Here is a 26229-nt window from a genome sequence, read left to right on the forward strand (position 1 = left end):
TTTCTCCAAATTTTTTGTGTTTCTAATACCATGACAGGAATGGGCCCCATTCCTAAGTTAAAGTACGATTAAAGTTCATGAAATTAGTATTGCTTCAATCTTTGATGTCAGTCAAAAGTGCTCTTCTCAGCACCTGCAATGTGCCCAGTAATGACTTCTGCAATCCATACGAGGTTACATGTATTGGTAACATATCTAAATACAATTGTAGATTCTTTTTTATAAGACCCATTGCTCCTTCTACTATTGGAACTGTCTGGGTATCTTTTTTCCACATTGCTCTCATTTCTGCCTGCAAATCCTGTTTTTTTATGACTTTGTGCCTCTCTCTCTCTGTATGCAAGACACTATAGTCACTGGGTGTGGCGATCTCAATGATCAACGCTACTTTTGTCTTCTTTTCTTGGACTACTATAAACAGTTTTCTAGCATCTATCTTTTGAACTGTTGGTAATAGGTGATCCCATGTGATATAAACTTCATCATTTTCTGTGCTGCTTTGTGGCTCATGTTTCCAGTGTTTTTCAGCCACTTCAATACCATAATGTTTGCACAATCCCCAATGTAACAGTATTGCACATTATTATGCCTTTCAGTATACAGTCCTTCTGCCATTAGTGTGTCGCAACCAGCAGAAAGACATGCGGCTGTTTCCAATTCTGTTTTACAAAACCTACATTTGTCTGTTTCTTGCACATGTTCAAATTTTACTTGTATGAATTTGCTGGTGTCGATAGAAACTTGTTTTAGATGAGTAAATCTTTCCACAGTCAGAACATGTAAACTTGCATTCCTGGCTGTGGAGTTTCTCATGCTGAGAGACTTCAGCTTTCTCTGCAAACGTTCTCCAGCATTTACTACATTCAAAAGGCCTCTCTCCTGTGTGCACTAAATGATGGCTGAGGAAATGATTTTCTCTTCTAAAACCCTTTCCACACACTTCACACACAAAAGGCTTCACTGTGTGAATTAGCTGGTGTCTAGTAAGATGTGGTCTGTAATTGAAACATTTTCCACATTCAGTACATTTAAAAGGCTTCTCTTGTGTGTGAATCATCTCATGTCTAACAAGTCGATTATTCCTAGCAAAACTCTTCCCACATGTGATGCACTTAAACGGTCTCACTTCAGCATGAATAAACTGATGTTCTAAGAGTGAATGTTTCCGAGTGAATGTTCGCCCACAATCACTGCATTTAAACATATTTTCTGATTTATGTATCAAACTGTGAGCTTTAAAATTAGCTTTCTTTACAAAAACGGTCCGGCACACAGTACATTCAAATGGCTTAATCTCTGCATGTACCCACTGATGGCGGTAAAGTGTACTTTTGGCTTTGTACACCTTTCCACAATCTTTACACTCATAATGATTTAATCCAGTATGACTCAGTTGATGTCTACGAAGATGTGTCTTACGTTTGTAACACTTACCACACTCGGCACATTTATGGGCTTTTTCCTTAGACTGAACTTGCTGGGGTTTCTTACTCTGAAATCTATTTACATGACTATCATATTCAGCATGTTTGACAGAATTTTCACTCGTAAGTTTATTATTTTGATCTGGCTGGTGTTTTTCATTCAAGTCAGTTCTGTGTTTAGAACTCGGTCCACAAGCAGCACCTTTTATCAGCTTCTCATCTGTAGGATTACACTGTTGTCTGGCATGACGTTGTTTGCACTGGAACCTTTTTTCACAATCCGTGTGCTGATGTGCTTCAGGTGTCATCTGACTCCTTTTGTATTCGGCAACAGTCTTCTTTGATGTACTGAATTTAGAGTGCTTGTCTTCAGCATTTCTTCTCAGACCACATGCTTTTTTAGTTTTCTGTCCAAAACTTTTTACTAGGTGATTCACTGGATGGCATTTGATGGTATTTTTAAGTAACGGTACTTCACCAGAGAAACTTGTTTGATGGGAGGAGTATTTAAATTTTATTTTGCCAGCAAATTTTTCAAGGCCTTCTAGAAGTTCTGATTGAGAGATGACAGGTTTTGCAGCTGCAAAAAAATGAAAAATACATTACATTATTTGATTTACAGTGCATGAGCCAGGAACAATTATATGTACATATATGAAATGTATGGAAAACACGTTAACACTCATTAACGTTGATAGCACACAAAAGCAGGAAACGTAGAATTGAAAATAATGACAATTTTTATTTTGCTAATGGGTGATGGTCATCAGACAGAACCAAAGAGCCCTGATTTGATTTAATTGTAGTCACACAGGAAGAGGGCACAGAAACTACATTCACAATATATGGCACAGGAAAACTCCCACCTGTGATCCATTTGACTCTGACTAAATTGCTGAAGCAAATGCCATAGGATTAACAGAACATGAAATGCTAATGGTTAATTGTGTATACATGGGGGTAGGGGATTTGTTTTTTTAAGTAATACCCGACAGCTGTTTGGGAAGACTGGAGTGCTTGCAACAGAATAGCAGAGTAATGGTGGCAGAGATAGCTGTTCTCTTCGGGCTGCAATCATATATGGTCCCTATATATAGAGACCACAACATGTCGGAGAATGAGGGAAAAGAAGCAGTATGTACAGGATACAAACAAAGCAGGAGGACAACTTTGACTTTTTTGCCTTTTGCACAATGCTGCACAACAGAAATTACACAAAAGATAATAAAGACTGAACAAGGAGGATCTTATCAGTTTTGGTGGAATACCTTAAAACAGCTATACAGTTTGAAACCACTTATTTTAGCGGAGGTCATAGTGGTAAGCAAGATAAACAGGTAGACCAGGGTATCACCAGAACCTGTTACCAGCTCATCCAGTACTATGGCATAGCATTACTGGACAACCTAAAATATATAACCTATCCAGCTTCTGTATATCCTGGTCTGCCATGTGGCCTCTTCACCTTTCCTAGAAGGGGTCCAATAGGTATCTTCACTAGACACCCAAACATCTTCAGTTGACTCTTGCCAACGCAGAAGGAGAACCAACTCTACTCCAAACAGAGTGAGTGCAGCAACCTTCTATAGGAATCTTATTTCTGCGCTTGTGTCTACGATGCCATTCTTTAAGTCATTAGCCAGTACTTATAGTCGTAGGAAAATGATGGATAATGGAGGGCTAGTAAACTGACGCAGCTCTTGCTTCAGCATCACTCTCCAGGATAACACCTGCAGCACTGACAGCTACATTAACTCACTGGTTAATCTCCCAGTTTCATGTACTGTCACTTGCAAACAAGAGCCCAAGGTAATTAAACTTGTCCACTTGGAAGAGTTACTTTCTTCTCATCTGCAGACAGAAATCCACTCCTTAACAGGTAATAATCCTGACCTCTCTTTGGAAATGATCTGCAGCCTATCCGCTTAACACTCAGCTACTAGCTAGCATGCTGAAACTTCTTTCACTTCAGACCAAGAGGACAACACTGTCTACAAACAACAAGGATGCAACCCTCGCATCCACAATCTGGATACCCTCTAAACATTAACCGTGCTATAATATATTGTTCACAAATATCATGAACAACAGGGGTGAGAAGAATATACATCACTGGGAGAATCTTAAACTCATTTTGACTGCATTGGATTTACATACTGAAAATATGGACACAAACCTCTCTCTTGCTCTGCAAATAGAGGGCCTGAATGGCATACAGCAGTAGTCCTTGTACCTATACAGTTGTAGCCACTTGCACATGGCATACATGTCCATGAAACACATGAGGACTGTACTGGTAAGCTCTGATAAACCCTACGATATTCATGTAAGGATGAAGAGTTGGTCCACTGTTCCAAAATCAAGGTAAAACCTGCATTGCTCCTTCTAAATCAAACACTCAGTTACCAGGTATAAGTCTCCTTTGAGTACCCTTGCACAGGTTTTCCCAGGAAGATGAGAAACACAATTCCTCTACAACTGGAACACATCTTCCGTCTCACTTTTTTAAAAATAAGGACCACCATCCAAATTTGCCAGTCCACACATAATCTCCTGATATTTTACTCAATACTGAAAAGGCACATTAATCACATCTCCTACCAAATATCCAGCTCTTTCAGCATATATGGGCAAATCTCGGCCTTGTGTTTGAACTGCATAAATGCTACAGTGATCTCATCTACAGACACTGACCTGATCCTGATAATGACTTTTGGTACTGCTTCCTCAGATTTAAGACCCGTTCCCTGGTTTCATGGGGGTTGCTCAAAGTGTCCCCACCATCTCTCAGAAATAACTGTAGTTAAAGTCTGTGTTTCTCCATCCTTTTTGAGAAAGGTCTGAGCAATGTGCCTCCCAGTATCAGGTCACCACATGGTTTGCCAGAATGTATTTTTGAGACCATGTGAAGGCTATTCCCCATGGTCTCAAACTCCTCCCACACCAAGGCTTTCACTTTACAGACTGATGTATTTGCTCCTTCCAGATCATCTGTACCAATATGTCAAACAGGGAGACCCTTTCCACTACTACTATATGGTAGTAGTACTGTATGGAAGTCTTACTTTTCTTGATGGCTTCTCTCGCTGCTAATTTCTACAAGCAGGTGACAGGGTTACTGCCATGATAAGTACCAACCATCATTCAGCCAAACCTGCAAGCAACCAGCTCATCTACTAGTGCTGTCTTAAATGTGATGCATTCAATCTCCTTTCTTCCATCCCCTTCTGGTATGTGGAAAAAGCTCCTCTAGAAGAGAAAGTTTAAATCATCCCACAAAGAAGCAGGTGTTTCTAGGATATTCTCACTACATGTTAGAATTTCTTTTCCAGGCCTGTCCAGCTGCTGTCCTGTTCTGAACAGATTCTCTTGATTGGAGCTGTGCAGAACTTTACTGGCTCAAATCAGATGACATGAATATAAATTTAGTCTTTAGTCTATGGCCCAAAGTGCTCTATTTTACACACACACCTCGGCTCAGCCTTGTGTTTGAGCATGGCTTTCCTCATGGACAATTCGAACTAACACAGAAGTCAACCCAACATTTAGGTTCATACCATGAAAGATATAAACCCCAATCACACTCTTCAGTATCATAATTCTTAAAAAATCACAAATTTTCAGCAAGTTGTACAACTAGCAGATGATACCGAATCAAGTGCCTTTTAGATGGCCTCCATTAAGTCCAAACAATCTGAATAACTATTAGATCTAGGCATACAAAGAAGAGTGTTATTCTGTTGTTCAGTCTTAGTGACAACATCATTCATCTGCTCACATAAACTCCAGATACATGGCAATAATATCGGGACTTATGAATATCTTCATACCAACAGATGCCTCAGTCAGGTCTCATCTCTACAGCAGGAGACAGACCAACTCCATTTGATAAGTCTGGTTCCAAAACCAATGTTGTATACAGCTATAGCTAGCTGGCACTTTTCAATCCCTTACCCAATCTTTGTCTGTTCCTGGGCAGTGACATGGGCAACTTAAATTCAATAAAATATAAGCCTGGGAAGCAAATCTCAGAAAATGAGAAAGCAAATGGAGGTAAAGCAGTATCAACAATGAAAGAGAAGTGGTACAAGAAGATTGACTTCTCATGAAGTGATATGACTAACTGGCCTGGTTAAAAAAAATGCAAAGAAGGCTTGCAGAATACCGAGAAGCAATCATCATGTTGCTAGTTTAATTTGAATACCTATAATTTGTAGAAGCCCCTTGCTCAAAATGTTAAACAGTAAAACCAGGGACTACAGAACAAATATGTCTTACAGTTTAATGGGAGTCAGTTTATACAGGACCCTACAGGTTACAAAACACCCTTGCAAGAGGATGTATTGCTTCAATGGCAATGACTGCAAAGGCAAATATTGAAGTTGTGTTGAAAGAATTCAAATTTTGCATTAAATATAACAGACAAACACTTCCTCCAAAAAGCCCTCGATTCTCATGAGTTATCTGACTTCACAAGAGGCATCATTCAAGCCATAGAAAAGATTAAACCTCTCATAAATATCAAGCATAACAGAGGGTTTCCCCATGCAAATAAGCACATGTCGGGCTTTATAAAGTTAACCCACAACGCATAAGTGGTTCATAACACTATAGCATCATAGCAGTTACAAGGCAACTGAGCTGCAAAGTCATTTCCACCTTGCCAATATAGGTCTCACCGCTTTTTTCAAGGAGTGCCAGGACATTCGCACCAGGAGAGAGTCTGTGAATGTTTTCTAAAGGCAGGCAGTGAGTCACACTGCTTATATTTGGAGACAGAGTTTGTTCTAGAGAAGGGATAAGCATCGCATGATAAATCTCTCTTTCCTCCAAGTCTTATTTATTTGTTGGAGAAGAATTAGATCTCTGGCATTTCCTGGAATGGTTGATTTACTGGAGGTGTATGATTTCTTGCACTACTAGATCTCTTAAACCCCATAAACAATGCTCTAGTGATCTCTAAAGCATTTATATGAAACTGAGTACAGAGACAAAGCCTCCAGTCTTTCCTGGTAGTTAGTTATTTTAACCCCGGATATTTTTTTACAAATCTCTGGGATCCCTCTTATTACTTAATATGTTTAGTAAGGTATGCTCCAAGGGGGATGTTGTACTCAATGACAGGTTTAATCAGTGTGGGGAGCAAGAGGTGAAGACTTCCTTACATCCAGAAGACATATCTTTAACTATGAGCTGTGCAAGTAAAAGGATTTTCTAACCACTGTAGCAATGTGATGGTTAAATGTAAGGGGGCTGTCCACTCACGTATCCAGGTCTGTGAGAATATTTTCACTTTGAAGTGGTGCATTAGCTATGCTTTAAGTAGGAGCTAGAAGGTTTCTTACTAAATACTATAATGTTGCATTCATTTTTTGGCAATGAGCTTGAACCCATTTTTAGTGCACCAGTAACGTTCCTGCTGGAGTGCATGTATTTTTGTTATGAGGTTTGAATTGATTATGTCTATCTACATTAAACTCAAAAGCTAATGCTATCTTATAGTTCAGTGTTTAACACTAGTCATTGAGACTGCAATACAGCAGAATGCTAATCTTACTCCTATGTCTATTGAGCGGGGTTTTATAATGCACATCATGTTTCTTTGTTTACAATAATTCCCATTTGCGGCTTCAGATTTCATTCTAATGGGACTGTAAATCAGAACTTATCTATGTGTTCCTTAAGGTTTATATATATTTTTGGACACTGGTTGTGCCTTGATTATTCAATGTTAGAATTTACTTATAGTCCATTGAGCGGGGTTTTATAATGTGCACTGCGTTTATTTGTCTGCAGCAATTTCCATCTGCGGCTTCAGATTTCATTCAAATGGGACTGTATATCAGGACCTATATATGTGCTCTTTAAGGTTTTTATATATTTTTGGACACTGGTTGTGCCTTGATTATTTAATGCCAGAATATATTTATAGTCGTGGATTTTGTGACTATATAATTTTTTGCTATGGCGAATATGGCAGCAATTGACTGCGTTAAACATATTGCTTGGTTAGCTGCTATATAATGACACTTCCTTTTCTCCGGGAACATAACTTACTATGATACAAATACTACCTCATTTGATGACAGGCTTGTTCTAACAATGAATATTGTCCGTAGAATATTTTGAGCTAATGTATTTATACATCGGAATGATATAGTGTTTTTATAGTAATTCTTGAGACTACGTAAATATTAACTGTTTAACTAACTATCTTAGAAATAATATCCATGTATTGGAAAGTAATAATAAATGATGGTAATTTATCCTTATGAAACAAACTAGGATTGTTAACCAGACATTTTAGTGAAGTTATACCTCACCTTGCTCTCCTTTCCTAATATGGGTATGATTTCCTGAACTAATTTACAGAGGCGGGATGCCGGTATTTGAGCAATTTTATGCATTTTATTAATTAACATGATATTTATAGAAAGGCATAAGTCCAATGCTGTGTTTTAGAATGAAATGTTTAATAGATTTTATATGTAGGTTTTAATATAATGCTAGATGGTTTAAAATAGCATTGCTACGTTTTATTCAACTTGATTGTTTATCATTACTAACGAGCCTATAGTTTGCTAATTGATTTCAATTAGTTTGATTAGTTTGTTAACTATGATAAAGGATCTCTATAAAAGTGATTAGATTTTTCATATGATTGTAACCTGATGAAGCACAACTTGTTTGTGTGAAAGCGCTCGTTCCTGTTCTTTTTCTACAATAAATGCTACTTGGATTATATCGTGGTGGTTTCGAGCAGTTTTTTCAACATTGGAGTGCATGTATGTCAGATAGGACTTGACAACTCCTAGCTTACAATCATCTGCAAATTGTGTTAACCAGAGATTCTCATTTGATAACCGGAGATTGGTGAAGTAGATCCAGAACAGCAGGGCTCCCTACAGCCGTTTTTTTTGTTTGGTCCCAGAAATTATCCCTGCGGGACTTCACTGATCACCTTGATGTTTTCAGAGGATGCTCACCTCCTCCTTCAAGTTTCACAGTGTGACAGTCCTCCTTTTAAGACAGTTGCCTATTCACCTAACCACATATGGGTCACTTTGTTTATTGTGTTCGCATGTGGTATGGTACTGAATGCCTTAGAGAGGTCAAGGTACACTGTGTGGACAGTTTGTCCAGAGTAAACAGCCTGAGTGACCCTCTTAAAGAAGTTTACAACATTCATTAGACAGGAGCTACCCCTGACAACACCAAACTGCTGGGGGTTACCTTGAGGTAAAATCTTCTGAAAAAAAAAATTGCTTTCTGTAAATAATACTGTCGTCACAATGTCTCATTGTCATATAACATGTATCTATTCTCAACCAATGTTTTCATATTATGTCTAATTTGGTATATTATTTAAATGGCATTTGTTTTTTGTACTGCTTTTTAAAGACTGTAAAATTATTATTCTTAAATTGTTTCTCCCCAGGCCTATGCTGAAAATGGCCTCCTAACCAGTCACACTTTCCCAGTCATCAAATGTCAGTAAAAAAAATCTTTCCTGTGTGTCCATGATTACTCCCCAAAATCAGGGGAAACACAGACTTGCATAAATAAAATTATTATTGTTGTTGTTATTACTATTATCATTATTTGACATTTGTTTACGGAGATAGTCTGACTGGGCACAGGCCTGCTTCCAGTGGAGGCCCGGGAGGAAAGCCCCAGTAAATACAAGTAACAAAAGACATAGGTTGTAATCTTATTCAGTAGTAACAAACAGAACATAATTTATATAAAATACATATACAAGGTTATACATAAAAATATCTGTATAAAAAACATAAATAATACATTACTAGAAATGTTTTTTTCATGTGTTACACATATATGAGCAAAACTCTGATCTGTGATACATAACATTAGGTATCCTGTTTTTTTGCTTATTTTTACTAGTTATTGCTTATTCTATATATTTATAGCACTTTTATTGTCTGCTGCATATGTTTACTGTATTTTATAGCTATAAACTAATCTGCATGGTTGTACTAAAATTGTCTGCCACACAGGGCCTGATAAATAAGGTTTTATTGTCACACAGTTTGTAATTATTTTCTAGCTAGTTTCACTGTGTGCAAGATATTTACTGGAAATTTTCTCCATTGTTAAACATCTGTTTGTTTGTTCTGATTTTCTGCCAAGGAGTGTATCATGTAACTGATTTAGTTTCCCACCCCCCTCCTTACTGGTGTCTTGTTCTTATACTTGGTGGCTTTGGAGTTGCCCGCCTCTACTGTAAATTTGATCTGGGACACTTCTCCCAGTCTAGTGTCATTACCTCATTCTACCTAATACAGAGAGAATGCTTGAGAAGGCCAACCAGCTTAGTTTCTTAACCTTGAATTATCTTCTGCTCCTCCTTTTTCTCTTTCTACTTTACTAAAAAAAAAAAAAAAAAAAAAAAAACTTTGCTAGACTCCCCTGTGTTCTCACTGAGTGTGCTTCTCAGCTGACAAGTATATTTTATGGCACTTTTTAATTGTTCAGAGTTGGATAAAACAATAATTGAATTCACTTCAGAATACATTTTGAATAAATTGCATTTATTTAAACTGTATTTGCTTTAATATTGCTACACACTTAAGTGCACAAGCTTGCACTGCACTTGAATTGTCTTTAGTGCTGTTTTAGCTACTTTTCTGTAAGAAAAAAAATTCTAAGCTTGTTTCCTGACTTTCCTGCAACTATAGTCCAGATACAGATTTGCTGTACCCAGGTCCGTTTGTAAGCTTCTGAGCCCCCAAGTCTTTCTGTGTTGGACGGAAGCCTTCTAGCTTATCAGTGGGAGTGGTAAGCACTAGGTAGCCTGTCTACCACAAGAGGAGTGGTTTCTGTCCCAGCAATTGTAGTTTATTGGCCGTTTGGACAGTTTTTCCAACTATTTCAACTTTCTGGTTTAAAAGCCCTTGTTTGCGCTATGCCTGCCCTTCCTGTAACTAGTCTAGTCCAGATACACATTTGCTGTATCCAGGACAGTATATAAGCTTCTGAGCCCCCAAGTCTTTCTGTGTTTGAGAGAAGCCTTCTAGCTTATCACTAGGAGTGGTAAGCACTAGGTAGCCTATTCTACCACAAGATGTGTGGTTTCTGGCCCAGAAATTGTAGTTTATTTACAGTTTGGGCAGTTTTTCCATCTCTTTCAACTTTCTGGTTTAAAAGCCCACGTTTGCATTTGTCTACCACCTTTTCTGTAACTAGTCTAGTCCAAATACAGATTTGCTGTATGTAGTACTGTTTGTAAGCTTCTGAGTGGTGACAAAGTCTGCTCTTCAATTTTTCCAGTAGATTTGCTAGTTCTCCTCTCCTGCACATTTACTAGCTTATTAGTCTAGCACTTTACCAGACTTCTTGTAGGAATTATTGTAGCACACAATACTGCTACAAGGAAACCGCTCCAGTACTTATTATTAATGCCAACCCCCTCCAGGCATGGCTAAAGGTCAGTTATCTGTGCTTTCCCCTATTAACCTGGTGAACTTGGGCATCCTGAGGCAATGTAGCAAATGCCTCATGTACACCGAAAACCCTCTCCTCTTACCTCCCAACACTCAGACTTGCGAGAGATGCACTTATATATCCAAATTGGAAGCCACGCAGTCTCCTGCCAAGACTGGAATAGCTGGTCAAGAGGAAAAGGTCAACACTTGCACCACACCATATGGAAAACATAGCCCTCCAGAACACACAGCACTGCCTTCACATAAAAACACAAACCACACACTCATCTTCGCGGAGGCTCTGAATAAAAATCTACCCAAACAGCAGAGACCTCCAAGGCAGAAATGCACTTGACCATCTTGACCATCACAACACAACACTAATCATGAGACACATAACTCTGCTAAACAGTGTGCCACTAAACCAAAGCCCCTAAGGCAAAAAGTACAGTTGTGTGCATTTACCATAAATGTAGATGTTAAGAGCGCATTCACTGTTGCAGTCATCACATTTGGGTTATCTACTTGCAGTAGCCCTCAGTCGGCCTGATTATCAAAGTCTTGGGTCCTGTGTCAGTTGCTGTCTCATCTTCCATGATGTCAGGTAGTCAGGGGTATAAAGCATGCAGCTGATGCCATTATATCAGTTTTTCTTGCCCCAGATGTCAGGTGCCTCCCTAATGGGAAGCAATTAAATAAATATGATATATATATATATATACATACATATATATATATATATATATATATATATATATATATATACATATATATATACATATATATATATATATATATATATATATACATACATATATATATATATATATATATATATACACATACACAAGGTTACACCTCCAGCAAAAAAGCAAATACACCAAAAAGCTTTAAGCATAGTAAAAAGGAATAGAGGTTTAGTCAAAAGAAGTCAGGGGGCTGGAGGGAGGGTAATCAAAACTGCAACAGTAAATACGCTTAAACATCTACATTTATGGTAAGTATACACAACTGTACTATGTTCTTCGTGTTTCAATGTTGCAGTCACCACATTTGGGTAGATTTCCAAACCGAAGGATGGGAGGAGGAAATTAGATAGCATTAGGACCAGCTATAAGGCTCTGCAAGACTGCAGTGGCAAAGCCAGCTCTGGATTTAGAGAAAACTGGCAAATGGTAATGCTTGGTGAAAGTATGTACAGAACTCCAGGTAGCAGCTTCTAGGATGTCCTTGGTAGGGACACCTCTGAGAAAGGCTGTAGAGGTAGATGCAGCCCTGGTTGAATGTGGTCTTATCCCCTGTGGGATATGTTTTCCATGGTGCTTATAGCAGAAATGAATGCAATGGCATATCCATTTAGAAATGGTTTGCTTTGAAATGGCCTTCCCCTCTGCCCATGCAGCAAATGCCACCAGCAGCTGTTCAGATTTCCTGAGAGGTTTAGCCCTGTCCAAGAAAAATCTAAGTTGTCTGTGCACATCTAAGGAGTGCAGTATACATTTCACTTTGTTCTGTGGATTAGAAAAGAAGGTTGGCAAACGAATGGACTGATTAAGAGCCACACTGGATCCTACCTTGGAAAGGGATTGGTCCTGAGGGGCACCCTGTCCACATGAAAGATGATGAAAGGCTCCACTGCCATAAGGGCCTGTAATTCAGATACCCTTCTTGCTGAAGTGATTGCTAAAAGCAAAGCTGTTTTCCTAGAAAGGAATTTTAACTCTGCACTTGCATCTGGCTCAAAAGGATGCAGAGCGAGTTTTTCTAATACAAACTTAAGGTCCCAGGCTGGAGTTGGGGCTCTTCTGGGTGGTCTTAACTTTTTGGCCCCTCTGAGAAACTGCTTGAGCGGTGGGTGAGAAAAGAGGGATGGTTCTGTGTTGTAATGAGCTGAAATGGCTGAGGCATGAATTTTGATGGAGGAAAAGGAAAGGTCCTTGTGAAGCATCTCAGTTAAGTATTGAAGAATCTGAGGTAAACTGGGCACTGCTGTGGCCATCCCTTGAGTTTGGTTCCAGGCACAGAATCTTTTCCATTTTTCAGCAAAAGATTTTTTGTACTAGGCCTCCTTGCCTCCAAAATGACATCCAACACTTGTTTACGGAGGGATGGTAACAGAAAGATTAGGTAATTAGCCAGGCTGCCAGGTTCAGGGTTTGAAGCTGGTGATGCAGAATCTGGCTCCCCTGCTGTGACAGCAGGGTAGGGGTCTGAGGCAGGTGCCATGGGGCTAGCTGTGACACACTGTGCAAGAGGGGGTACACCAGTGTTGACAATGCCAGTCTGGTGCAATCAGTATCATCCTTGGTTTGTCCTGTTTGATCTTTAGTAGTACTTTGGAGAGGAGAGGCAGAGGAGGAAAGGCATAAACTGATAGATTTTTCCAGCTGAAGGACACAGCATCCACTTTCCAAGCTTGTTTGTGGGGAGTCCTTGTGCAGAATTTATCCAGTTGGTAGTTCTGGGGGGAGGCAAACAGGTCTATATCTGGGCTCCCCCATTTGTTTATCAACGTGTTGAAAGTCTTTGGTTCCAGTTTTCACTCATGTGGGTCCATTAGATTTCATCTTAGTTTGTCTGCCAGTGTATTTAGCTTTCCTGGCAGGAATTAAGCCTGTAGATGCACTTGGTAGCTCAAGGCTGTGTTCCACAAAGCCATGGCTAGTCTGCAAAGGGGTTAGGAATGGGTACCCCCCCACTTGTTTATGTACCACATGACAGTGGTGTTGTCAGTCTTTACCATTAATTGTCCTGGAAGAATGTAGTCCTTGAATGCTGTCAGAGCATTCTGCACAGTTAACATTTCTTTTTTGATTGATATGCAGGTGCATTTGACTTGGGTTCCATTTGCCCTGAATGCACTTCCCTGCCATGTGAGCCCCCCATGCATAGTCTGATGTGTCTGTTGTTAGGGTTTGGGCAGCAGGGGGAAGAGTGAATGGTAGTTCCTTGTTTTGGTGGCAGGCCTCTGCCCACCAAAGGAATTCTAACCACAAACAAGGTATGATAGGAATCATTGCTTCTAGAGCCTTTTTAAATACCATTGTAGATTCCTCATATGCTGTCTTGCATATGGAATTAGTAGAATGCACAAGGCCATGAACGCCAATGCTTGCAGTATTTGCCTAGCAGATAGCAGGGTGTTTGTGGCCAATAGTTTGAAATAAGTTGTCAAATGAATTTGTATCTCTGATGTGAGGAAAACCATCTGGGAAGTTGTGTTCAAGCTTGCTCCCAGCAATATAATTTGTTGACAGGGCACCAGCTGTGACTTCTTTTCGTTTATGGTGTACCCCAGACAAGTTAGCACCTTTTGTACAAATGCCAGATGATTCAAAAGTATGTCCTGGCTTTCTACCTGAATTAGACAATTGTCCAGGTATGGGTATATATGAATATTTATTTGCCTGCAAAATGCAATGACTGGAGCTAGGCACTTTGTGAACACCCTGAGTGCAGTAGATAAGCCAAAGGACAGTACAGAGAACTGATAGTGCATGCAGCCTGCTTTGAAGCGTAGGTATCTTCTGCAAGATTCCCTGACTGGGATGTGCAGGTAGGCTTCCTTTAAATCCAGTGTTGCCTACCAGACATCTTTGCCTATCATGGGAAGCAACTGGTGAAGAGTTAGCATCTTGAATTTTAGAATCACCAAAACGGTGTTTAGGATAGAAAGGTCCAGGATAGGGTGCCATGAGTTGTCTTTTCTGGGTACCAGGAAAAGTCTTGAATAGAAACCTTGTCCCTTTTCCTCTTCTGGTACAGTCTGAATAGCCTCTAATCTTAAGAGAGAGAGTACTTGCTTTTGAGCCTCTGCCCACTGATTTGGGGGTAGATCTGGCCAACCGTTTGGGGTTGGTAACGTGTGGAAGTGAAATCTGTATCCTTGGGAAACTATGTTTAAAACCCATATGTCCTGGGTAATGAGTTCCCAGTTTTTTTTTTTTTTTTGCAGAGCAATCTTTCCCCCTAAAGGAGCAGTTAGTTGAGAAGTGCTTGGAAGTTTTAAAGTTAAGTCATTGAGACAGCTTACCACAGGGGGGAGTCTCACTACTCCCTGATTTGGAAGTGGGAGCCCCCCACTGCTTAGTCCTGTGTGTACCCTGGGACTGAAGCCTGGTTGTTCTGCTGGTTCTAAGTTTGAATTGAGAAGGCCTAGAAGAGGCAGGAAATGACTAATTTTTTGAGGGCCAATGCCTACTAAATCTTGCAGGCTGCATTTGCAAGAAATCTTTAACAGCTTACAAAGATTTAGCTTTTTCCTCCATCTTTTTAAGAAATTATTCTGCTTTGTTACCAAACAGGTGGTCCTGATTTAAGGGAGCATCCAGCAATTTAGTTTTAACATGATCTGGCAGAGATTGCTCCTTAAGCCAAGCATGCCTTCTAAGTACAGACCTGGTGACAGCAGCCCTGCAAGATGCCTCTAGTGAATCAAAACCACATTGCAACGTATGTTTCCCAACCTGTTCAGCAGACTGCATTAAATCCTGTAAATCCTTATTTTCAGTACAATCATGAATCAACATCATTTTCTATTTAAGCAATCCAATAATATGCTGCTGATACTTTAACATATGAAACTGGCAATTTACAGCCCTGATGGCCAAGGTTGCAGAGGTGTAAACCTTCTTACCCCATCTATCCAGGACCCTGGAATCTCTATCAGAGGGGGTAGGATTTTTGGCAGTAGTAGCCTTAATGCCCTTGGGTCCCTGTGAAATGGTCTCAGGATCCGCAGTAGGATTTTTAAAAAGAAACTTGTGAGAATCAGGAACCCTGTAATATCTATCAGGTTTTCTGGGAGCAGGAGGTAAAGAGTCAGGGGCCAAGCTAGATTCCGAAAAGGCATCATCAATTACAGGAGGGATAGATAAAGGCCTGTGCTGGGGCAGGAGTAAGAAATCCCTAAGCCACTTTTTAGAATCAGAGTAATCCTGGCTTTCCCACTGAAAATGCTCCCTAAGAGTATGCCAGTTTTCACCAAAAGAAAAATCCTCTGGGGGAGAAGTAGAGGAAATAGAGTCCTCTGCATCACAATCCTCACAGGTGGATAAGGGTAAATCCTGGTCATCAGAGGAGACAGAAATTTCAGAATCCTGGTCAAAAGTATCATAAGCAAATTCAGTCCTAAGTCTTTTAGTGGGGGAAGGTTGGCTTCACCTGATTAAAGTAATAAGATCTTCAGCCATTCTTATCATTTGTTTTTTTTTTTAGGCAGAGAGGCCTGACCATGCAGTCTGGTCATTTGTTTCCTATGCATAGTTCGAGTTTTAGGCCTTGAAGAAGAAGATGGCGTCCGTTTAATATGCAAGTCAGTAGGCCTGAATACACCCTCAGAAGCCGGTGCCTGCACAGCGGCTCCGGATCCATCCAAGGTAGAGACATCCGCAGGTTCCACAGTTGAAGCATCTCGCTGCATACTGGACTCCAAATGGGTCTCAGTAGAGGCCTGAGTATCTGAAGTAGCAGGTATCAGGGGCTGCAAAAGTGCCTCAATGAGGACCGGTGAACTGGCGACTAGCTTAGGAGAAGCGTCGTCGGCAGATTTGGTACTGGGTGGCCTGTCTCTGTCTTTATCTTTGTGTTTTTTTGGAATGTCAGTAGTCGGATGGCTTACCGAAGACATATCTGGATAATTGAACTGAGTACCAAAATATTTAGAAGCGAAAATATACAGATGACTAATAGTCCATGGTTTAAATAAGGCATAAAACCGACAATGAGGTACGTTATAGTCCGGGCCTAGGCAAGGAATACAGTACGAATGAAAATCTTTATGAGGTATTTGCTTTCCACAACAAATACAATTACTGACTTTTACTGACATCGGTTTAGAGCAAGAAAAAGTTTCACCAATGGGGTACTTAGCTTTAGTTGAAGACTTTGGTTCTGAAACTCGAAAATGAAAATTTCATGAGTCGGCCAACCGGCACTTGCGAACTGCTTCTGCTTTGGGCACCGCATGGCAAGAAAGACTGGTAAAATAGCATCGGCTGCATGCTTTATACCCCTGACTACCTGACGTCATGGAAGATGAGTCAGCAACTGATGCAGGACCCAAGACTTTGATAATCAGGCTGACAGAGGGCTACTGCAAGCAGATAACCCAAATGTGATGACTGCAACAGTGTTTCTCTGGCGTGAGGAAAGCCATCTGGGAATTTGCGTTCAAGCCTGCTCCCAGGAATACAATTTGTTGGCAAGGTACAAGATGTGATTTCTTTTCGTTTATGGTGTACCCCAGAAAAGTTAACACCTTTTGTACAAACGCAAGGTGATTCAATAGTACGTCCTGGCTTTCTGCCTGAATTAGACAATCATCCAGGTATGGGTATATTTGAATATTTCTTTTCCTGCAAAATGGAAGTGTAACCTGTATCCTTGAAACTATATTTAAAACCCATGTGTCCTGGGTAATGCGTTCCCAATTTTTTGCCTGCAGAGCAATATTTCCCCCTAAAGGAGCAGTCAGTTGAGAAGGGCTTGAAAGTTTTAAAGTTAAGTCATTGAGATAGTTTACTATAGGGGGGAGTCTTACTACTCCCTGATTTGGAAATGGGATCCCCCCACTGCTTAGTCCTGTGCATACCTTGAAGCCTGGATGTTCTGCTGATTCTGGGTTTGGACTGTGAAGGCCTGGAAGAGGCAGGAAAGGACCAATTCTTAGAGGGCCAATGCCTACTATATCTTGGAGGCTGTACTTGCAGGAAATCTTTAACAGTTTGCATAGATTTAGCTTTTTCCTCCATCTTTTGAAGTACTTCTGCTTTGTTGCCAAACAGGTGGCCCTGGTTTAAGAGCATTCAACAATTTAGCTTTAACATGATCTGGCAAAGATTGCTCCTTAAGCCAAGCATGCCTTCCAAGTACAGACCCAGTGACAGCAGCCCTGCAAGATGCCTCTAGTGAATCAAAACCACATTGCAAAGTATACGTAGATGGAAGTAAGCAACAAAAACAATATATCCACAGCAACCATTTTATTTGTTTAAGCGCTTTCGTCAACCTTATGCCTCAGACTTCATCAGCAACATGGCAAGAAAGACTGGTGTAAAGGCATCAGCTGCATGCTTTATACCCCTGACTACCTGACATCATGGAAGATGAGACAGCAACCGATGCAGGACCCAAGACTTTGATAAGCAGGCTGACTGAGGGCTACTGCAAGCAGATAACCCAAATGTAATGACTGCAACAGTGAAACACGAAGAACATCAGCATGCCCAACACACTAGTCATAGATGACTCGATAGTGAGGCACACTGATGCCGCCACTCACTAGGTTGAATAAGGTGAAAGCAACAGTCAGCTGCCTGTCATGCCCCTGGATCCACCACATAACGCACACACAAAGGTCCCTCAACAACAAGTACAAATATGACTCTGGTCATGGTACGTGGGTGTGAATCACCTGAGACGTACCTCCCTGGACTACATAAAAAGAGACAAGAGGAGCGAAAGCTAGCCCACTTAGGTTCTTCCTTCCTCTCTTCTTGCACTTAAAAAAAATGTTTGTACTTTATTCATTTGCTTTTACTGTATTTGTGTTTCCTCCTACTTTATTTTGCTTTTTTTAAAAGTACTCAATTTTATTTATTCTGCTGCATTTATTACTGCTTGGTCGTAGCCTGATTAAATTGTAACTGTTATTCTTAGTCTTTTGGTTTAAGCACTTGGGCTTCATCCAGGCTGTTTTACATTAAGAAGGTTTGTGGTCTGCACTGTTGTGGCAGGACAGGTAGCTTACATCCTTATAAGCTGGGAATTGCTGATTGAAGGTCCAGTGTCTGCTATTCTAAAAGTGTATTAGTTGTGGTTTAAGCACTTGGGCTTCAGGGCAGTTATTCTTCATTAAGAAGGTTTGTGGCCTGCAATCTTGTGGGAGGAGTGGCTGGATTCTGCCCTTCTGAGCTGGGAATTTTGGGTCACAGGCTTATTGTGACTGCTTATTTAAACTATTTTATTCTGAAATTGGTGCGTCTTGTTGCTGTAGCATAGACCAGATTCAGGCCTGCTGAATCTAGCTTTGTTTGTATAACTTTAGCACTGATCCAGGCCATCTTTTTTAGAGAAGGTTCCCCTGCACCCTAGTAAGCAGGGGTGTGCAGTTAGAACTCGTCTGACTTGAAGACTGCTGGAACAGGGCTCAGTTTTGAGCTTTTTTCTGGTCAATTGGGTAACTTGTTTAAAATCAGTTTGTTCATTTTCTATTGTTTTTTAGTGGGGGCATTGACTACAACTCTGATCTGCGATATATAACAATAAGTATCCTTTTCTGTGCTTTTAAACTGTTTTTTTTTGAGTGTATCTGCTTTATTTTCTGAAAAAAAAAAAAAAAATATATATATATATATATATATATATATATATATATATGCTTGTTTCCCGCCTTTCTAAGCTAGTATAGTCCAGTTTTCAGGTTAGTGCTGAATTCAGGGCTGTGTTACAAATATCTGTGTTTGCCCATACCTTACTTGGATAGAAGAAATTTTCTCAGTTCACCTGTGAGAGAGGGGAGCTTTGAGCAGCCTATCTGTCCCTGGAGGAGTGGTTTCAGCCCAGAAATTAGTAATTTATTGGCCATTCTGGGCTAATTTCTATCCTTTCATTTCCCTGCTATAAATACTGTATTTGCCCAGTTTTGCGTGCCGGGCAGAGCCGGTTAGCTAGGGTAAAACTATTCCTGGCTCCACAAAGTCTCCTCTTCAATTTTTCTCTTGGAACTAGACAACCTTTCAACTTAAGCACTCAAGCCATTCATTCCTCAGCCTGGCACTTGCTCAAAATTTATAGCAAGCACTTATAAACCCTAGCTTTAGACCCTCCTGTACTATACAGAAGGACAAGGCTTTCTATTCGAATTTACCAGCCATCCAGTAAAACAGTTCAGTGTACCTATCCAGGCATGTCCAAAGGGCAGCTTCAGGTGTGCTCTCCAGTCCCACTGGTGAATCTGGGCATTTTGAGGCAATGTTACAACTACCTCATTTACACAGACAACACCCTCCTCCTACCACCAAACACTAATACATGTGAGAGCTGCAGTTATACAGCCAAACTAGAGGCTAAGCTCTCTCAACCCAAGAATGGATTAGACAGTCAAGAGGAGAAGGGAAATACTTGCATCACACCACCAGTCTTACATAGACCCATTAAACTAGCACTGGCAAAAAACACACATAAATACATGAAAACATACTCAGAAGCTCTAAATAAAAATCTGCAAAACCAACAGAGACCTCTAAAGCAAACATCCAAGCAACCTCCAGCCCCCCAACACAAACCATGAAACACCTACTTCACAAAACCAGTGTGCCATGCAATCACAGCCCTTAAGGAAAAATAACATACCCAACATACTAGTAATAGGTGACTCTACAGTCAGGCACACTGACGTCCCACTCACTAGGCTGAATAAGGAGAAGGTTACTGTTAGCTGCCTGTCAGGTGCCATGATCCGCCACATAACGCAAGCACTCAGGTCACTCCAAAACAAGTACAAATATGACTCTGTCATTGTCCATGTTGGTGTGAATGACCTGAGCCGTACCACTCTGTACTACATGAAAAGAGACATGGAAGAGATCTCTGATCATGTAGCCCAGGCTGGTATGACCCTGACCCTGAGTAGCATCCTGCCCTCTCCAAGAATGATACCATGGTATAAAGAAAAAAAACTCGATTTCAACAACTGGCTAAGTTTCTGGTGTCATTCAAAGGGGATTCAGTGCCTGTCTGCCTGGGATGACATGCTCAACAAGCCACGCTGCTTCACTAGAGACGGCTTGCACCTGTCACCCTTAGGCTTTCGAATACTGGCCAAGGCTCTTGCCACCCCCCATAGTGTCTTTTTTAGGCAAGGCTCAAAAGACAAACCAACTACAGTAAATAGCACAAGTAACAAAAAACTGAGGGTAATGCTACTGAATGCCAGAAGTTTAAACCTCAAAATGCACGCACTCGAGGCACTCCTCAGTATGGAGAAAATCGATACATGTGCAGTAACAGAAACCTGGTTTAAGGCTCCAGAGAGCACCCCAGCACTACCAGGCTACAACTCATACCATACATTTCGGCCACAGAACCCAAACCAAAATACAAAAGGCGGGGGAGTATCCATATTCATCAAGGATACCCACACCTCCAGGTTAGTGGCACAGCACGATGCTTCAGAGATCATCCACGTGCAAATAACAATGGGCAAAACTGCAATGCAAATTGTAGCTTGCTACAGATCACCCACTATGTCCCAGGACCCCCATTCTGCATTTCTGGAAACACTGAGAAACATAAAGGTCCTACCAAACACCCTAATATTGGGTGATTTCAATTACCCAAACATTAACTGGGAGAACTACTCAGGTACTAACTCCCTTGCCTAACGTTTCCTAGAATTTATAAACTCAAACACCCTGGTAAAACTGTCAACACTCCCACCAGAAGTGACAACATATTGGACCTGGTCATCACCACATGGGCAACCGGTGTTCGACACCAGAGGTTAACACCTCGCTGGTTAGATCTGACCATAAACAAATCACTTTGGATAGCCATATTCCGCCCCCACCCCTGGACAGGAAAGCCACCATGAAAAACTTTTCAAAAGCAATCTTCACATTACTTAAGACTGAGGTGGAAAGTTTCAAAGCCCCCATGCTGAAGGATAACACTGTCCAAGCTGCAAAATCCTTTACTAATGCATTCTACGAGCAGCTACAAGAATGCATGGATCGTGCCATCTCAAGCAAAACCAAGACTCACTCCTCCAAGAAAAGGAAACCAGTCTGGTGGACTCCTGTCATAAACAAGCTATACAATAGAAGGAGGAAACTAGTACAGAAAAAAGTAAAATCCCAAGAAGGATCCCTGATCAGTATCAGCAAGAATCTAGGATCCCTCATAAAATCATTCAAGGCGAGCTTTGAAAGAAAAATTCCCAAGGACTCCAAAGATAACCACAAGGCATTCTTTAGCTATGTCATGAATCTAAGTGGCAATGCTCAGATCTGCTCGCAGTTAGTGTAGAATGGCACACAATACACTGAACCGACCGATATCGCCAACATCCTGGCATACAGGTTCAATGCAAGCTTCACCCCCAAAAGGGCCCATAACCATACCAGAGGAATGTAGAGTCCCTGAAATCACAGATACTCAGGTTAAAACAGCCCTCTCCAAAGCCAAAAACACAGCATCAATGGGACCGGATGGTGTTCCAGGCTGCATCCTACATGAGCTCAAAGACGAACTAACCCCTCACCTAAACACACTGTTCAAACTCAGCCTCTCCACAGGCTACATACCCATAGAGTGGCACACAGCAATGGTTATTCTGCTCCACAAAGGTGGAGCCACAACAGAACCTGGGAACTATCACCCTATAAGCCTGGCTAGCTTGGTCTGCAAGGCTACGGAATGCATCATCATGGAACTCGTTAACAGAGACATTGGGAACCTCCAAACACTAGGCCCTACCCAGTTTGGCTTTGTTAAGGGCAGATCACACCTCCTAAACCTGGTAGACTTCTTTGAGACAGTTACCAAGGCTATAGATGAGGAAAAGGTGGTACACACAGCCTACCTAGACCTTGCTAAGGCCTTCAACACCATTCCCAATTCTGGTATTATAGACAAGCTCTCCAGCCTGAACATAAATCCCTACATCACAAGATGGGTTGCCAACTGGCTCATGGACAGAACCCACATGGTGAGAGTTGCAGGAGCTAGGTCCGACTCTAAACCAGTTACAAGTGGTGTTCCCCAGGGCTCAGACTTAGGACCCCTCCTGTTTGGTGTATACTTCTCAGAGGTGCAGGCAAGCACAAGAGGACTATGGCTAACCAAGTCCGCAGACGACTGCAAACTAGGGGTTATAATTGACTCTCCAGCTGACACAGACATACATCCTCCAAAAGGGTCTCACTGAGATGGATACCTGGTGTCAAATCATGGCCTCAAGCTAAATGTCAAAAAGTGCATAGTCATCCCCTTTGGAAAAAACAAAGTACCCACAAACTACCACATAGGTGGTAGTCCCCTAAATATTGAAGACGTAATAAGGGATCTGGGGACTCAAGTAGATAGTAATTGATAATCACATTGCCAAAGTGGTTAGAAAATCCTTCTACATGGCCTGCCTAATCACAAAAGGGTTTGCATCCAGATCGAGAGGTTATTGTGCCCCTCTACTCATCAAACATCAGACCCATCTTACGAGTACAACGCCCCATTTGGGATGTACCTTACAAGACATCTGCAACAGCTGGACAGACCACAGAAGTACCTCACCAAGAGGATCAATGGCCTCAAGCAGATGCCCTATGCAGTTCGACTGAAGAAACTACAGTTGTACTTGGTTGCATACCGCCTACTCAGAGGTGTTCTCTGCCTGACATACAAGGCCATGTCTAACCCAAAATTGATGGACATGCTCCAACTAAAAAAAAAACCTTATCCCCTCGAGCCACATGCTCTAGAAATCTAAACCTCACCACAACAATAAATAGGACATGCTGGAGAGATAGATTCCTGTCCCAGAAACTTCTCATGCTTTGGAACAAGATCCCAATCTACATTAGGCAGAGCTCCTCACTAACACTCTTCAAAAGAAACCTTGACGAGTGGATGGGAAACAGAAAGTTTACCTCGGGGATCACTTCAGTGGCTCTGCTGGAAAGAGGCATAAGGAACTAACTTAAGGGGGTGGCGAAAGACAACACATTCTGGCTAGGCTTATAAATGCCGTCGGGCAGATAGCCTAGTACCCACCTATGAAAATATGTAACCCAGGTGGGTATGACCCTAGCCCTGAGCAGCATCCTACCATCACACAGAATGAGTAGTCCAAATACAGGCTTTGCTGTATTCTGGACTTTTGGAAAGTTCCCGTGTTGCCCATTTCCTTTCTTGGATAAAGGGAGGCTTCTTTGTTCACCAGTGGCAGTGGGGAGCTTAGAGCAGCCTATCTATCCCTGGAGGAGTGTTTCCAGCACAAGAATCTGGTAGTCTATTGGCCATTTTGGGCCAATTTCTAGCTCTTTCAAGTCCCCCTGTATAAAACCCGCTTTGGCGCGATTTTTGCGCTTGTTACTACTCAGCCAAGCTCCTTGTGGTCCTGCAGAGTGGTGCTAGCAGCAGAGAGGCTAAAAGAGCGACCGCTAACCTGATAAGTGTTTTTTTTTCTGCTACTACCTGGGCGACTGTCCGATCTAGCTAAACTGCAAGTATTTCTGCTTTGTAACGGTTTAAAGTTGTTTTTGCATCTGCACTTTTAAAGTTTGCCCTGTTTGTTGCATTTACCTGTTGAGGCTACACACTCAAGTGCGCTAGCCTGTGTTACATATTTATTGAACTTTCCTGCTGTTTGTTGCAAAAAATATATATATATCCTTGTTTCCCATCTTTCCTGACCTAGAGTAGTCCAAATACAAGCTTTGCTGTATTCTGGACTTTTGGAAAGTTCCTGTGTTGCCTATTTCCTTTCTTGGATAAAGGGAGGCTTCTTTGTTCACCAGTGGCAGTGGGGAGCTTAGAGCAGCCTATCTATCCCTGGAGGAGTGTTCCCAGCACAAGAATCTGGTAGTCTATTGGCCATTTTGGGCCAATTTCTAGCTCTTTCAAGTCCCCCCTGTATAAAACCCGCTTTGGCGCGGTTTTTGCGCTTGTTACTACTCAGCCAAGCTCCTTGTGGTGCTAGCAGCAGAGAGGCTAAAAGAGCGACTGCTAACCTGATAAGTGTTTTTTTTCCTGCTACTACCTGGGCGACTGTCTGATCTAGCTAAACTGCAAGTAATTTTGCTTCTTGAACTGTTTTAAACTGTTTAAAGTTGTTTTTGCACCAGCACTTTTAAAGTTTGCCCTGTTTGTTGCATTTACCTGTTGAGGCTACACACTCAAGTGCACTAGCCTGTGTTACATATTTATTGCACTTTCCTGCTGTTTAATGCAAAAAAGAAAAAAAATTATCCTTGTTTCCCGTCGTTCCTGACCTAGAGTAGTCCAAATACAGGCTTTGCTGTATTCTGGACTTTTGGAAAGTTCCTGTGTTGCCCATTTCCTTTCTTGGATAAAGGGAGGCTTCTTTGTTCACCAGTGGCAGTGGGGAGCTTAGAGCAGCCTATCTATCCCTGGAGGAGTGTTCCCAGCACAAGAATCTGGTAGTCTATTGCCCGTTTGGGGCCAATTTCTAGCTCTTTCAAGTCCCCCCTGTATAAAACCCATTTTAGCGCAGCTTTGAGCGATTTCGCTCATAGAGCAGCATCATGTTTAAACCATTCTCGGCTCCACAAAGTCTGCTCTTCACTTTTTCCCTTAGAACTGATCTAGTTCTCATAATAAACACCCTATTCCCACTCTAAAGCTTGGCACTTGCTCACTAAAGCAATTATATAAGTCAGCACTAAAAATTTAAAACCACTACACCCTCACAAACTCCCCTTTAAGTACTTTGTTCCCCACTGGCCCTTTTTTTCAATTATAAAGGAATTCCCAATACTATTCTAGCATGTCCAAAGGTCAGTTGTCAATCTCCTCTCCAGTCCAGCTGGTGAATCTGGGAATCTTGAGGCAATGCTATAACTGCCTCATGTACACAGACAACCTTCTCCTCCTCCCAATAAATTCCAACACATGTGAGAGATGCAACCATATAGCCAAACTGGAGGATAAGCTCTCTCAACTCAGTACTGGTGTAACCAGTCAAGAGGAGAAGGAAACCACACTCACTACAATTCCAGTCTCACATAGACCTACCACGACAGCAAACCAAACACATAAACACACAAAAACATACTCAGAGGCTCTAAATAAAAATCTGCCTAAGCAACAGAGACCTCCAAAGCAGACACACAAGCAACCGCTACCCCAAAACAAAACACGTGCAACACATAGCTCACAAAGCCAGTGTGCTGAACAGTCACAGCCCTTAAGGCTAAACAACACACATGATACACTTGTAATAGGTGACTCTATCATCAGGCACACTGACGTCCCGCTCACCAGGCTCAATAAGGAGAAGGTCATGGTGAGCTGCCTGTCGGGCGCTAGGATCTGCCATATAACACAAGCACTCAGGTCACTCCAAGGTAAGTACAAATATGACTCAGTCATCGTCCATGCTGGTGTGAATGACCTGAGACATACCTCCCTGGACTACATGAAAAGAGACATAGAGGAGCTCTCTGAGCATGTAGCCCAGGCCGGTATGACTCTGACCTTGAGTAGCATCTTACCCTCACTAAGAATGATGCCACAATATGAAGACAAGATGATCAATTTCAACAATTGGCTTAAGTATTGGTGTCATTCAAAGGGGATCCAATGCCTGTCTGCCTGGGATGACATGCTCGACAAGCCAT

General features: G+C 41.4%; 1 protein-coding gene across 3 annotated transcripts in view; it reads right to left on the reverse strand.

Annotated features, from left to right (window-relative positions):
- Positions 1-589: 589 nt before the first annotated feature.
- LOC122809428 (zinc finger protein OZF-like) overlaps positions 590-26229 on the reverse strand; it is a 176869-nt gene continuing 151229 nt past the window's right edge. For all 3 annotated transcript variants that reach the window (XM_044080957.1, XM_044080948.1, XM_044080940.1), the window contains one exon: positions 590-2004. In XM_044080957.1, the coding sequence (XP_043936892.1) occupies positions 701-2004 (1304 nt within the window). In that variant the 3' untranslated portion in view covers positions 590-700. The remainder of the gene's footprint in view (positions 2005-26229) is intronic.

The sequence above is a fragment of the Protopterus annectens genome, chromosome 1.part1 (genome assembly GCF_019279795.1).
Source record: "Protopterus annectens isolate FY-2018-M chromosome 1.part1, PAN1.0, whole genome shotgun sequence".
In the NCBI taxonomy this organism is placed as follows: domain Eukaryota; kingdom Metazoa; phylum Chordata; order Ceratodontiformes; family Protopteridae; genus Protopterus; species Protopterus annectens.